Below are 14,275 nucleotides of genomic sequence, written 5' to 3'. Positions count from 1 at the left end.
TAAGATTATATTCTCTCCCACCCAGGCTTCCTTCTGACAGCTTATGCAGGCTTCTGTTTAGACCTGCTCAAGAGTGAGCTCTGTGAATTTCCACATTCATTTAACTGGCTTCAAAAATGAAAAAATTCATGGTAGCTCTCATGATACTCTGACTTATCCTTATCGGACGTTTTTTACATAAAGCAAGTTGACAAAGGCTTTTGACTTTTGGTAGTGTTCCCGAATTCGTGTGAATCGCTACGGTATTTTTTCTTGCTTTATAGCTATGGAGGAGGATATTTTGGGTGCAATATTAAACCGAAATCAATTAATTTAAAACCAGACTTAACAGAGGATGTGAACTATTGTAAAAGAACATTCCAAGTAACCATAAGGCCTGATATAATCTAACCAAAACAGTTAATTTTTATGCACTGAAGACAATCAAAAAGGTACGACGCTCCGCCCTGCATTACTCCAGAAGCCACCTGCATACACATACTCTGTTTTTGAAGTCTTAGTTTATTAGTCACATACACCTGCCAATTACCGGGGTAAATGTTTATGTGTAATATGCATAATGAATTAAAGTTTTAGGCTAAACTGGGTTATAGAGGAGCATAAAGAGGAAAGAAAAACAAACAAAACTTTGCTTTTAAATAGAAAGAGGTGAAGTAGGGAACTGCATAAATAAAGAATTAAATTCCTCACATCTTAGAGCTGTGAATAAGTACGTATTCATTCTTCACAGAAACTTCTCATCTTCCCCAGTCTCTCTGTCCCAGAGAAATCAAACTGCATTAAGATTCAGGCACTGATGGTGGAAAGTTGATAAAGGGATGAGTAAGTGGGTCTCAGAGTTTTCTTTCTCTTCTATGAAGAAATGAACTACATGGGACCAAGAAGTTGTTGGTCCCATAAAGAACATTATGTTCCTCTACTCTTGCCTGTGTTGATGCAGTCTCGGGGAATAAAAAAGATGGAAACATTTAACTATGTCCTTCCTTTGCTATAACAATATGACACACAATTGGTGACTGAGCCAATAATGCACGGAGTATGAACTGTCATTCAAACTGGCCCCATATTTTAGAACTGATTCTAATCATTACATTGAATATTTTTCATAGTACCAACTACTGAACACATCGTAGGAAAAACATGAGAAAGTATAACTAGAGATAGAATTTACAATTGTGTAGGCAGCACATGGAAAAATGTCACAAGTGGGAATTTCAGGAAAGTTTGGGAAATTCAGGAAAGTTCTCTTCTACTTGAATGATTGACTATACATGTACAGTAGCTAACATATATTTCAAAGTCATATTCATTTGGACGATACCTGACTGATGTTCAGGAACTTCTTGTTCTCAAAGTCGTGTAAACAAATGAGGCAGGACACTGTTATTAATGTCCACTTACGAGGTTTGGTTTATTTAAAAAGTGTATAAACATGCATTTTTCTTCTTTAGAATTTTTCTTTTCGATTTACTCATTCAAAATGGGTCAAACATATTTTAGTTGGTAGCCAATTTTTGAGAATGTACCATAAAATATTTATTCCAATAACTCTACTTACTGTGAACTGAACATACTCTGAGCACTGCTTTTTAAGCACTTACAATTTGGCTATATATTTGGTGGCATAACTTCACTTCTTAATCAAATAAAACACAAAATTGTATATAGACTGCATTATTTTTAAAAAATCATGAATTTAAGTGATGCAGCTCTATCCTCTAGTGTGTACTGTACATGTATTAAAAAGATGAAACAAGATATTGCAATAGAGTTTTTGTATTTGGAAGCAGCTCGAGTATGTCCTAATAATAAATTGCTTCTTTAACTATTTGCTAGATACTCTAGAGTTCATTTTGTTTGTTTCCTTGGGGAACTTCATATTATATTCTGACTTAATGAATTGGAGAGATTAGTTATGGTAATTCAGAAAATGCTTTTTTAAAAAAACTGTAATATAAATACAGCTCTTGTGAAACACCTTAATTTCCTCTTGCTTGTTGTAGTTCTCAAATGGGTCAATTACAATGACAGGTAAAGCTGATTCTAAATATAACTTTAATTTTTTTTTTAAGCAAGTTTAGTACATCATTGCTACCTGTATTTTTTAACGCCTATTCAGTCTTAAGACTTCAACTTCCTTCTTTTGACCCCTGCTTTTGTCAATAGTAAAAGCCACCTTTCTGCTTTTTTTTTATTGACTCAGTCGCTGATGTTCCAAGAAGACTTCGCCAACACCACTGTTCCTTTGCATCTTTCCTATTTCTACACCCCAACTGAAACCCCCCTAACATGATCGGTTACAACCAGCATTATCCAACCTAGCTTACAGTACAGAAACTCCCTTCACATTCAGTCTTTTTCTTCATGTCACGAGGAGTAGAGATTTGTGCTTATCACCAAATAAAATTGCAGTGCAAAATTTAAACATAAAAGTTACACAATTAAAAGTTAATATACGGCACCACAGCCTATTAATTCACATATAGTACAACAGACCAATAAGAACGGACAATAATATGAACAGAGCTAAAAAGAGTGAGCTTGCATAGCAATGCACAAAAGAAATTATATACAGAGGAAAATCCTTTTCTTCCTGGAGGGCGAGCTTTGTTTTCTTTCTTTTTTTATATACTCCTGACAAGAAAGAGTTAAGGTGGGTGGTGTACTTAAGAGAAGAACACAAGTAAAATATCTGTGGGATATGTGTGGCTGTGTGTCTTTACATTGCATTTACAGTTCTTTTAATAGTACATAAATAGAAATTGTTCATTGCACTGTTTAGTGTCATCACTTCCATGAGTTCAGACCTGATGGTCCTTCAGAGCAGCTTTGCATGTCTCCTCTCAGTTACTCTATAAAGAGATTTAAAAAAATCAGAAATAAGTTTACATTTAAAGTATTCTTTATCTTGATCAGCGTAACAAAAAGCAAAGCAAACAGATAATAGATGAAGATAACATCTTGGATTTTGTGAGGTTGTGAATTTAAAAAATTATACTTATGGAAAGTGAAAGAAAAAAACACTGTAAAATTTGGAGACAAAATCTGAGTAGATCATTTTTGCACTTCTTATGAGTGTATAATTACTCCAATATAATAGTTAAAGAAAAATCCAAGTAGTCCTGAATCAAATGAAAAATTATAAGTGTATCTTAATCAGATTATTAATAGACAACAGTAACGATAACTTCCATTAATAAAGAAATTTACAGTTTTGAAAGTACTTTCACTTTCATTATCTCATGGCATCCCCCAGTCTGTGATGTGAGCATAAGAGTAATACGATATTTTAGATAAGGAGGTAGAGAAATTAAGACGGTAGTTTATTTTCTCTTCTCATATAACCAGTAAAAGTTGACAAGATTGGAATTCAGGGCTATTCCTTCAGATAAACTGAATTCACGGAAGCAGTTGAAAGTATTCAGCAAGTATAATTCTGACATTGTATAGTGAAATTGGTAACTTTCATGATGAAATTAACACAGAGTTCAATGTTTTTTACTGTGTGTGACGTACTGTGACATCCTACTTTTCTCTAGTATTTTATACTTGGAAAGTAGTTTAGTTATATTAACTACCAATGACAGTTCTTTATCAAAAGAGAAATTTATTTATATGTTATTATAATTCAAATATTAAAATTAACTAAAATCAAAGATCAACCTTTCAAGGTTGACTGCCTAAATTTAAAAAAATAAATAAATGAAGAGCAACTAAGGAATGAGGAATTCCCAAGGAAGTTCTTTAAAACTACCAAAGAGCCAACATTTCCTTATTAAATAAGAAAGAAAAGGCAAAGAAAACTACAAGAACTATATTTAATTAATTTCTAAGTATTAAAATTAATTGCCTAAATTATGCAATTTTTGCACAGAATAATTCAAACGAAAGAGAAAAATGTTTATTTGACTGATGTAAATAGCAATGGTCTTTATTATAACCAAACCTACTCAAAATCATGATTTTTTTTCTCATAGTAAAGCAAGCTTTCTATAATTTTGAAATTTGTTTATTGTGGCAATGTCATTGTAGGGGTTCAGGACATGCTATGCCAAAATATGGTACCTTGGCATATTGAATACCTTAAGGTGAGGGAGTTTGGAAAAAACCCCGCAGAAACAGAGAGGTCACTGTGACCTCTCCCACCTCATCTGTCCCTGAAGGATCATAAAAACTCCTGTGTGACAGGTACCCACCCTGTAGTACCAGGAGGAAGATAGTCTTGTCACCAGAGATGGGGAATTGGGGGCTGAGAAATCTGTACAAACAAACCTTATTAAATTAATCCTTATCTTCTCAGTTGCCTCTTCACCATTTACTACCCCTAGCCCAAACCTCTCTGTCTTACCAAATGTAAACACATTTATTGTTTCTTTGTCTAAAGGATTGAAAAGCTTCCTGCTCTGGTCACTTTGAGTCTTCATTCTCTTGTGAAGGCTCCATGTTCATGTAAAAATTCAATAAAATTTGTATGCTTTTTTCCTGCTAATCTATCTCATCAGTTTGGTTTTCAGACCCAGTCAGAGATCCTAAGAAGGTCAAGGAAAACTTTTTTCTGTCTTACGTTATTAACCCAGTCGTCTTTCTGAATCACCGTAGCCTTTTAAACGTCCTAAAGCACTTACATAATTCACCTGTAAACTGTCCTTGACTATTTGAGCCCATATATCCTATGTCAAGAAGGTCGCTGGCATTGCGCTGGTGGCTTCCCCTCAATGCCTCGGCTTTCCTAGGTCCAGTGGATCCCTTAGAAGAAGCCGTTCCTGATGAGCTGTGACCCCCTGGAGATGGGAAACTGGGCTTGCTGTAGGGCACCAAGGTCTCCTCTGAAAAAAGAAACACAAAAGGTTGAGTTGAACAACAATGTGGAGACAAAACAAACTTAACTTTAAATACTAAGCTCAAGCTAGGCTATTTTATGATTCCATTCTTCAGTAAAATTAAAAATAAGTTTAATAAGGCCCAAATAGTAAAGGAATTTCTATGTGCAAGCAACATTTCCTACAATAGGAACTGAGGTAGGATTAAATTAAAAGAGATCTTGGAATAAGTATCTAATGTTATATATTATTTGCAAAATTTAAACCCAGTTTAAAAGATATTTGCATACAATAACCATATTGTTTAAAGCATTTCTGAGATTAATTTCTGGGTTCAAAGAGGCTGCAATTTACTTTTTTCATTAAGAAGGAAGGAACATGGTTTGTGTTTTAGTTTAAATTATGGCAACATTTTCTCAATCAACTTAGATAAAGAAGTATATATCAGTGTAATAAACTAGGCTTTTAAAATTTCTATTGCTTCTTTGGATAGAAATACATTATTTGAAAAGCTGTGTATTTCCTTAAAAGAAAAAGAGAAACTCATTCATTTTAATAATGTCCATATTCTTTTTATGTACCATCTCTCTAAAAATAATTCATGATGTGCATTACTAAATACTTAACACTGAAATAACTTTTTTCTTTCTCTCTTTTTTTGCTTTCTTTCTTCTTTCTTCCCCCCCCCCCCTTCTCTCCACCTCTCTGTTTTTTCTTTCTTTCTAGGTATGGGTTATTATTACTGTGATTAGATGACTGAAAAAAATACTGACTGAATTTAGTATTTCTCTTTTTAGATAGTCTTTAATGACAAGGGTCACGTGATTTTTCTCTCACAACCGTAAGCATCCTAAATGTTCCACTAAATCTAGATACTAATATTATCATCTTTTGGCTTTTTTATAACTGTATCTTCTTAAACCTTAAGCACCAAGTTGTGACAAAACATAATTATTGAAAATGCATGAGTAGAGGACATATCCAGAAAAGTCCGAATGAATAAAAGAATGTGTAAGGAAACTCAATTGTGTGTGTTGTGTGTGTGTGTGTGTGTGTGTATATATTTTAATACTCAATGAATCCTGACATAAGAAGAGATGTTCTAGAAAATCCATTTCTATAAGTGGGTCAACATCCCCCTGCCAAAAAAATCCAACCACAAACCATGGAACTTATTTTGTGACATTTCCAGGAAGTTTGAGTTATAAACAAAAACATTTCACATTGAAGTGTTATCAACTAAATTTAATCCGTTGGAGCAAGTGCAGGCTCCAGTTTAACCTTTTCTAATATGAGAATTCTGTAATTGCCTGTTTATTTGCAACTTTGTTATTTCCATTAATTTACCTATTTGACTGAAGCAATTCTCTCAAAATGACTAGCTTCTTCAGTCAAAATGAACAAACGGTTGAAGACAGAGATTCAACTGACACTACAGATGAAATTTAGTGGTCTAAAAGTACTCAATACAAACAATAAAAGGCAAAAGAAACAAAAAAAAATGAAATGGTCTCTTGAGCTCTGCAGATGAAGCCTGGAGGTCTCTTGAGCTCAAAGACCCTATGCAGAGGTAAACTTGAGGAACAACCCTCACTGAACTGACTCAGGCTTAAGGGATGTGCTCTTTACACCTTACATCTCTGCTGCGGAATTCCAACTTCAATTAGTGATTCAAAGCAAACGCATTTCAGATGCCCTTAAACAACTGGCATTTCCAAGATACCTGGTAGAAAAAAAAAATGTAAAAGTCCACACTTTCTTGGGACTGTGCAGAACACACCTGGTCCAACACCTTGTTTGTGGAGGGCTTTCCGTATGTCTTCTTGGCGTTCTGTGGAGTTTATCCATTCCTGGGTTTGTCGCTGCCACTCTAGGGATGTTTTAGCTGGACAATCCAAAGAGCTCTTTGTGTCTTCTAAGTTGGATGCTTGCTGTCTCTCCAGAGAGCTTCCTTTTCTCTCTGTTGAGTTTTCCACGTTACCAGCATGCTGGCTCAGGCCTATTTGCTGCCTTAAACCCTGACCGGGAGGGGGATCTGGTGGTGGTGGAAGATCTAAAAATTTTGAATAATGTTTAGAATGGACTAAAATGTAATGAAAAGTACAGGTTTTAATTCAAGATGAAGAAAAAACCCTTGCCCTCCTACAGGTATCACCTATGCGAAATGAATTTGGGGGAGGAAAAGGTCAGTTATTTATATCTAAAATGCACATTATTGATCTCTTTGCTATCTTTTGATCACAGTGTCTTTGAAATAAAATCAACTGGCTTTATCCAACTATTGTACATAGAGAGTGTTTTCAATTGCACATTGAGGCTGATGTTCAAGGTGTAAAGAGCAGTTTATGGTTTCTCCATCTTTAATCCATTGTCCACTGCCACCTCCCCAAAGTAGAAATACCAAGACACAAAATGAATAGAAATCCTAGCAGCTGTGTTAATAAAAGGCCCTGGGAATAATAAAAGCTGCCCTGCCAATCTCCATAGGAAATGTTGCCCTTGGGAAATTAAGAACTGTATGCCGTATCATATACAGCATATGACTGCTCTTATCCATGTGCGTGGCACATTTAGCAACAGTCAAAGGGTTAAGCTAACATTTATTAAATGCAATTAACATTCTGCCTGACAACCAATTCTGGCTGTTCGTTTCATGAGTTAGCTAATGAGTTACAACTAATATATTATAATCTTCCAATGTATTAATTTTAATAAGTAATAACCAATGTTCAGAGTTTAGATAGAATATGCTTCATGGTGCTAGAGTAGACAATGCATCATGAAAATCTGAGATGTAGTGGAATAGATAATTTTTCATAAAAGCTCTTTACATTAAATATCAGATATGAAAAAACTAAAAGTTCAAATACTCAGCTCATTTTTCATTTTTCTTTTACTAGCTTTTCATTCCATGATACTTTTATATTTTGAATGTCTTTAGTTGTGAAATCATAGTCCCTTCTTTCATATTTCTTTAAGTATTATCGTTCTATTATCTAATTTATACTATTATACTAGTCCTGAAATTACTTTATGGAAGATTTTGAAATCTTCTAAACATTCTAACATTCTTTTGGATTATTTTCTTCTCATTTTTCTGGAATGCTGTTGCAAACTGCTTTGTTCATCCTTAAAGTATCAGTAATTATGTTATTTGTTCACAAAGATCAAATATCGTGGACAATATACATACTTATATCATTAATAGAGGATACTGTATATAACATAGGTAATTATTTCCCAGGCCATTTTAGTAATGATGCACTTGTTTCTAATAATATTGTTCATGAAATTTAAAAGGGGAAAGTATAAATTTCTTGTGTACAAAACATAATTTCTTTAAGGAAGGCTAAGTTACTGCTTTTAAAGACTTTAGTAAGAAGCTTCATACTCTCTTTTATGAACAAAATAATACCGCCCTCCATTGAACCAACAATGAAAATCTCCTCCGTATCTGCTTCGGGAGTTCCCACATTGGAGCAACATTCCCAGTTCTTATGTATGTCCTCTTGTTAGATTATGAATCACTAATTATTGAAGGGAACAGGTTTTCTATCTGGGAGAATAAAGTTGCAGTTGGAACATTTCTTCCAAAATGAAGAGCTAATCCAATACTGAGAAAACTGTTGAATAATTCACCAATGAGTTTGGTATTTTCTTTATATTCAACACTGACTCCCTTCAATTTGTATTATTATAAATATAAATTAATTATTTCATTTGAGTAATTGGACTTAAGACTGCCAGTTGGGGGGAAATTATTATATTTGCTTCTAAAATAACATATCTTTTCACCGATTTTTATTCTCCATCAGAGCAGCTTAATTTTTCAAATGGCCAAAATGGCATCTGCTTATGCTAGCTAAAATTCTGATTACTATTTAATTTAACCTGAAATCATATGGCTACGTAATTAAGTAATATCCTTGGAGTTTGTATAGTCTAAGAAGAAAGAACATTGAAAGCACATTGAAATAAACAAATTGGAAAAAAGATGAGATTAAGAATGGCTGTGGAAAAAATAAAAGTATGTAATCAAATATGTTTACTTAAATTAAATTTATTATTCATTTCTCTGTTGATTCATTTCAACTAAATCAATTCACTAAAGAGTCTCTGGCAGGCCTACTGAGGATTTGCTATTGTCAGGCACACAACAGTTCAATGATATATGTGCCATTATTATGCTCTTTTTTTTTAGGTAAGAAAAAAAGGCATAAAGAAATAGTATCTCCAGCCTGGGTCTCTCCTTCCATGAACTCCAGACTCATCTAACTAAATCCATACTGGAGAGTTCAGCTTTGATGTTTAGAAAGTATCTCAAATTTCACACATGAAATCCAAGCTCTAGATCTTCCTCCACAAACTATACTTCCTCTCTAGTGTTCCTCATCTCAATTACTACAAGTTGGCCATAACTTTGGAGTAATTTTTGGCTTCCCTGCTTTACAGCCTTTATTAATTTCATCAACAAACCCTGTGGGCTCTGCCTCCAAACTATACTCAGAATTCAACATTTCTCATTGCTTCCACTGATTCTAGCTTGACATGAACCTTTAGCATCTATTCCCTACATCACTTCCACAATTTCCCATGTGGTTTCTGTGATTCTACATAGAAGCACGTTCAGTCTATCTCAACCTAACATCTAGAATGACTTGTTTTTTAATAAAAATATAAGGAAAATCCTGTTACTCCTCTGCCTTAAACACGCACACATGCACACACACACACACACACACACACGCACACACACACATACACACACACACACACACACACACATGTACATACCATCAGTGGTTTCCCACTCAAAGTAAAGAGCCAATGTCCTTATAGAGACTTAAAGGTCCTACAGAACGCTGGTCCTCACTTACTTGTCTGACTTCACAGTCTATTTTGTTGCTCTCTCTGCTTCAGTCACACTGCTCCTCTTCCTTTTTATCAAATATTTCAGGATTCCACTTGCTGTTCTCATTTCCTGGAATGACTTTTCCTCAGATATCATCATTGCTCTTTCCCTTGTAATCTTCCAGTCTTTTCTCAAATGTCGTCATCTTGGTAAGTCCTTCCCTGAGCAATCTAGTTTAAAACTTCCCCCACTTCTATATTTCTCAACTTCCTTCCTATGTTTTTATTTTTTTTCTCCATGACACTTACAACCATCTTGTATGCTTTTATTTTTCACTTATATATTTATGTTGGTCTTTATCTATCTTCTCTCACTAGAATGTAAGCTACAGGAGGGCAGGGAATTTTGTCTGTATGGTTCCCATTGTGCCTGTCATTTGGTATGAGCTTAATAAATATTTGAATGAATAGATTAATGAATAAAGAAATTTGCTCAATGGTCAAAGCTAGTCCATGGTAGAGCTGGAAAAGAGCCCCTTCTCTGAATAGACAGTAGGGTGAGGGAAGGACAGGCTGGAAGGAGATGGGAAAAAAGGCTGATAGATAGAGAACTACCTCTCTGCCTCCTTTGTTTAGCATTGGTCAATGTATTTGCTTTAAAGGATATTCTTTGGCTTATGCAAATGCAATAGATGATTTGAACTGAACAATGTCTGTTTAGGTGAGACTTTATCCAAGGGAGAAGAACATTCCTTAACATGTATGTGAGTTTTTGCATAGTCTTTGAGACAGAGACTGAGGTTGCTTACCACTCCCAATTCCTCCATTGGCCACAAGGGAAGATTACTTTCCCACTCCAGTAGTTAGTTTGATGCCATGTGACAGAGTTCTTGCCAATGAAGGAGGCATGTACCACTTTCAGGACTAGCCATAGAACCTCTCAAATAATCACCTACATTCTGTCTTCCCCTCACTCAGAAACCATCAAGGTCCCATCTTGGAAATAATGGTGTCTCGATATTTAAGAAGCATACACCCTTACACTACAACTTAGAGGAGAGTCACCTGACTTTTATAAATCACTGTGTCCATGAGAAATAAACGCTTAATGTGCTAAGGCACTGAGGGGATAGAAGCTGTTTGGTATAGCAGCTAGCAATAATTACTCTGATTAATGTACTCATAAAACACTGTTCTAAAATCTATAATGCAAAAATTTTACGGTAAAATGTCTATACATTAAGTGCTACTAAAGAGCAACCTTCCTCAAAAGAACAGTTTGATTTTATACACAAATGTTATAAATTTATTACTGATGCATGGATTCATACCATACAAAAGCTACGACATATACATCTGTGGTAAAATAACAAAATCCTTAAGGGTAATCTGTAGAGTGCTATCCAAAATAAATGTCCCTGTATCATAACTAAAATGTCTTTGGATCAAACACTTGGAAAGATATGTGAGCCAAAATTTGCTTTGCAATATCACCACTTCCAATATGTATCTACTAATAGCACCTAATCCATAACCTTTTTTGGAATGCCAGTAAATTTGAAACGTTAGGAACCTATTTGCTTTTTAGAAATATAAGCAACATATTGATCATGCTTTAACTAGGAGGTAGCTTGTTTTAACTAGACATTCTGAAGAAAGCTTGCAAGGAAAGTGTTTTAGGAAGGAAGAAAAGAGCTCTCTATTTTGCTGATTTATATTTTATATCTTCCACATATTCTGCACACGATCTTCAAACATTTTGGAAAAGCCACAGAAAACCCATATTGTCCCTGGATTTTTTCCTCTCTCCATGACAGTCATATCAGGAAAATTACACAAAATTATTAATGCTGCGATTTGTAACTAGAATATCAGTGGGAGTAGTCCTTTTTATTTAGAGGGAACAAGATGAACGCTTCAAGTGCTCAACTAATCTTTAGATCATCTGGAGCAGAAAGGAGGTAATAAGCATTTTTGCTCACCACAGGATATCTACTTATAGAGAATCAAAATCTTGATTGTACCCTTACCCTTGCATTCCCTAGAAACACTTTCCAATGGGGACAAAGTAAGCAGGGAAGATAAGTAAACCTGAAGGCTTTTAGACCAAGTTATTTTGGCTTTTAAAATCTTCTTAGCATTATAAAATGACAAGAGAAAGCACAACGGTGGCTGCCAGCTAAGGACCTACCGCCAAACCAATAAAGAACAAATACTTCTTTTCCAACTAAGCCTCATTCTGTCCTGTAATGATAAGTCTAAGAGACTGAGATGAGTGCGCAGAACTCAGTTATAGCTTCTCAAAGCTGACTGCACGTTAGATTCTCCCATGGAGCTTTAAAAATACTCGTGACTGGTTTTCACCCCAGAACAATTAAATCAGAAGCTCCAGGGTATACTTTAAGAGTTCCCAGATGGTTCTAATGTGCAGCTTGGCTAGGTTCATCTTTTTGATGTTTCGTAGTACTATCTCAGGAAAAAGTGTGTGTGCTTGCAGGAGACAGTACAGAGAAGGGGGAAGAAATTTACCTTTGGGTCTGACATTATATTGGGCTTTTTACATATATTATCTTACATATTCCCGAGGATAAAACTTCGGGATAAATACTTTTCAATGAGTTTTTTTTGTTTGTTTGTTTGTTTTTTTTTTTTTTTTTTTTTTTTTTTTGCGGTACGCGGGCCTCTCACTGCTGTGGCCTCTCCCGTTGTGGAGCACAGGCTCCGGACGCGCAGGCTCAGCGGCCATGGCTCACGGGCCCAGCCGCTCCGCGGCATGTGGGATCCTCCCAGACCGGGGCACGAACCTGTGTCCCCTGCATCGGCAGGCGGACTCTCAACCACTGCGCCACCAGGGAAGCCCTGGGATAAATACTTTTATTCCTATACTTAAACATATGAGAATTAAGTTGAATATAGGGCTGATGAACTACTCATTATTGAACAAGGATATCGTCCAGTAATATTTTGTTTCCTGAAACTAGCAGTATTTAAGCAAATACTCAAAGACTGGATGCTATACATAAATAAAGGAATTGAAATAAATCAGCAAGCCATGGCCCATGGGCCAAATTAAGCCATTGCCTGTTTTGTCAATAAAGTTTTATGAGAAATCAGTCACACCCATTCATGTACATTTTTTCTATAGCTTCACAGACACGACAATTGAGTAGTGTTGAGTAGTCTTGACAGACACTGTTTGGCTTGCTAAAGCCAAAAATATTTACTATCTGGACTTTTCAGAAAAAGTTTACTGATCCATCAACCAGATGATCTATAGCATATTTTTAGCCCTGGAATTAATGAAACTAAAAAATTACTAAATTGGAAATCACTACACGGTCTTTTTTTAAAGTGAAATACCATCTAAGATATCTTAATTCAATTTCAAAAATGATCCAACAACATGGCAACTGCAATGCTACTTATGTTTTCTTCCTTAATCTTAAAAAGGAATGTTCACTAAAAAGCACTAATGGAAAATGCCAGAACAGCAGAAAAATCAACATTGCAAAGCAGTATGGCCTGTATTTCTTGGGGCTGGATAATGTAGAAATAATTCCAGATTGTTAAAAAAAAAAAGAGGGTGTTTTATTGAAACAAGACCACATTGCCAGGTGTTCAGCCTGGTTATATAACAAGGCAATGCCTAATCTACCATAGCTTCTTTAATCTAAGTTAATGATTGCACAGAGCATGTCTTTTCAGTTAGGAGACGAGAGAAGGAAACAAACCTACCATCTGTCATTCCTTCCCTTCGGTGAGGCAATGCTGGTTGTGGGTCCACTCGCCCTCCCTTGTGTTTTTTAGTGGGCCGAGGCCTCTGACTTTGACTCATGGCTGCACTGGTGTTACTGTCAGTAGAAAATGGGCTGGTTGGTCGAGGTCTTTGAGAGGAGGTAAAGGCTTTGCCTAAAAAGTAAACAAAGGGAATGAGGTATAGAGAATGTTATTATAAGACCTTGATTCTGTCTTGTATTTCTGCTCTAAGACTAGCCTCTCAACCTGCCTGGAGATGACATTTGAAGATACAAAATACTGGTGCATCTCCATAGAAAAAAAATATGCCCTGCTGCATTTAGCTTGTCCGATTTTTATAAACAACATACTACCCACTGAAAAAATTTAAACAAGTGAATATGAAACAAAGCCACTAACCAAAAACTCAATATTCCTTGATTATATTTTTATTTAACCTTGACAATCTTAGTAATATTTTCATAGATATAGGCAAATTCATGCAGCTTTTACTCCTTAAAATTAAAGAAGCTATTTCTAAAGTGAATTATGTACTGTCTTATCTGTTTAATCAAATTTCACCCTTGGAATCTTACAAACGCTCTTTGAGCACTGAAAAATGTCCTGTAGTAATTACATTTGAAATTTTACAGGAAAGGTCTGCTCAGATACATATATTTAATTGACCTTACCACCCATACACATACATGATGAATTCTACCTCTCTTAGCAGAAACTCAATAACATTAGTGTATAGTATAGGATAGAGAGCAGGTTAAAATCACCTTGTATATCCAAAGTGCAATAGGTGTTTTCTGATGAATAGTATTGTATCTGAGCAGACTCCAAATTCTCATTGAAAAATGAAA

At 35.3% G+C, this 14,275-nt stretch overlaps 1 protein-coding gene across 15 annotated transcripts in view; it reads right to left on the bottom strand.

Annotated features, from left to right (window-relative positions):
* Positions 1 to 1,392: 1,392 nt before the first annotated feature.
* The window catches only part of ROBO2 (roundabout guidance receptor 2), a 1,648,891-nt gene continuing 1,636,008 nt past the window's right edge, over positions 1,393 to 14,275 (bottom strand). For 8 of the 15 annotated variants that reach the window (XM_060297904.1, XM_060297910.1, XM_060297901.1 and 5 more), the window contains 4 exons: positions 13,407 to 13,580; positions 6,601 to 6,873; positions 4,626 to 4,826; positions 1,393 to 2,852 (listed from right to left, as the gene is read on the bottom strand). In XM_060297904.1, coding sequence (XP_060153887.1) covers positions 2,851 to 2,852; positions 4,626 to 4,826; positions 6,601 to 6,873; positions 13,407 to 13,580 — 650 coding nt within the window. In that variant the 3' untranslated portion in view covers positions 1,393 to 2,850. The remainder of the gene's footprint in view (positions 2,853 to 4,625; positions 4,827 to 6,600; positions 6,874 to 13,406; positions 13,581 to 14,275) is intronic. The other 7 variants (XM_060297911.1, XM_060297913.1, XM_060297914.1 and 4 more) reach the window with 3 other exon arrangements.

The sequence above is a fragment of the Globicephala melas genome, chromosome 4 (assembly GCF_963455315.2).
Source record: "Globicephala melas chromosome 4, mGloMel1.2, whole genome shotgun sequence".
Taxonomy (NCBI): domain Eukaryota; kingdom Metazoa; phylum Chordata; class Mammalia; order Artiodactyla; family Delphinidae; genus Globicephala; species Globicephala melas.
The sequence above is the reverse complement of the archived record's forward strand: the minus strand, read 5'-3'. Positions and strand labels throughout refer to the sequence as shown.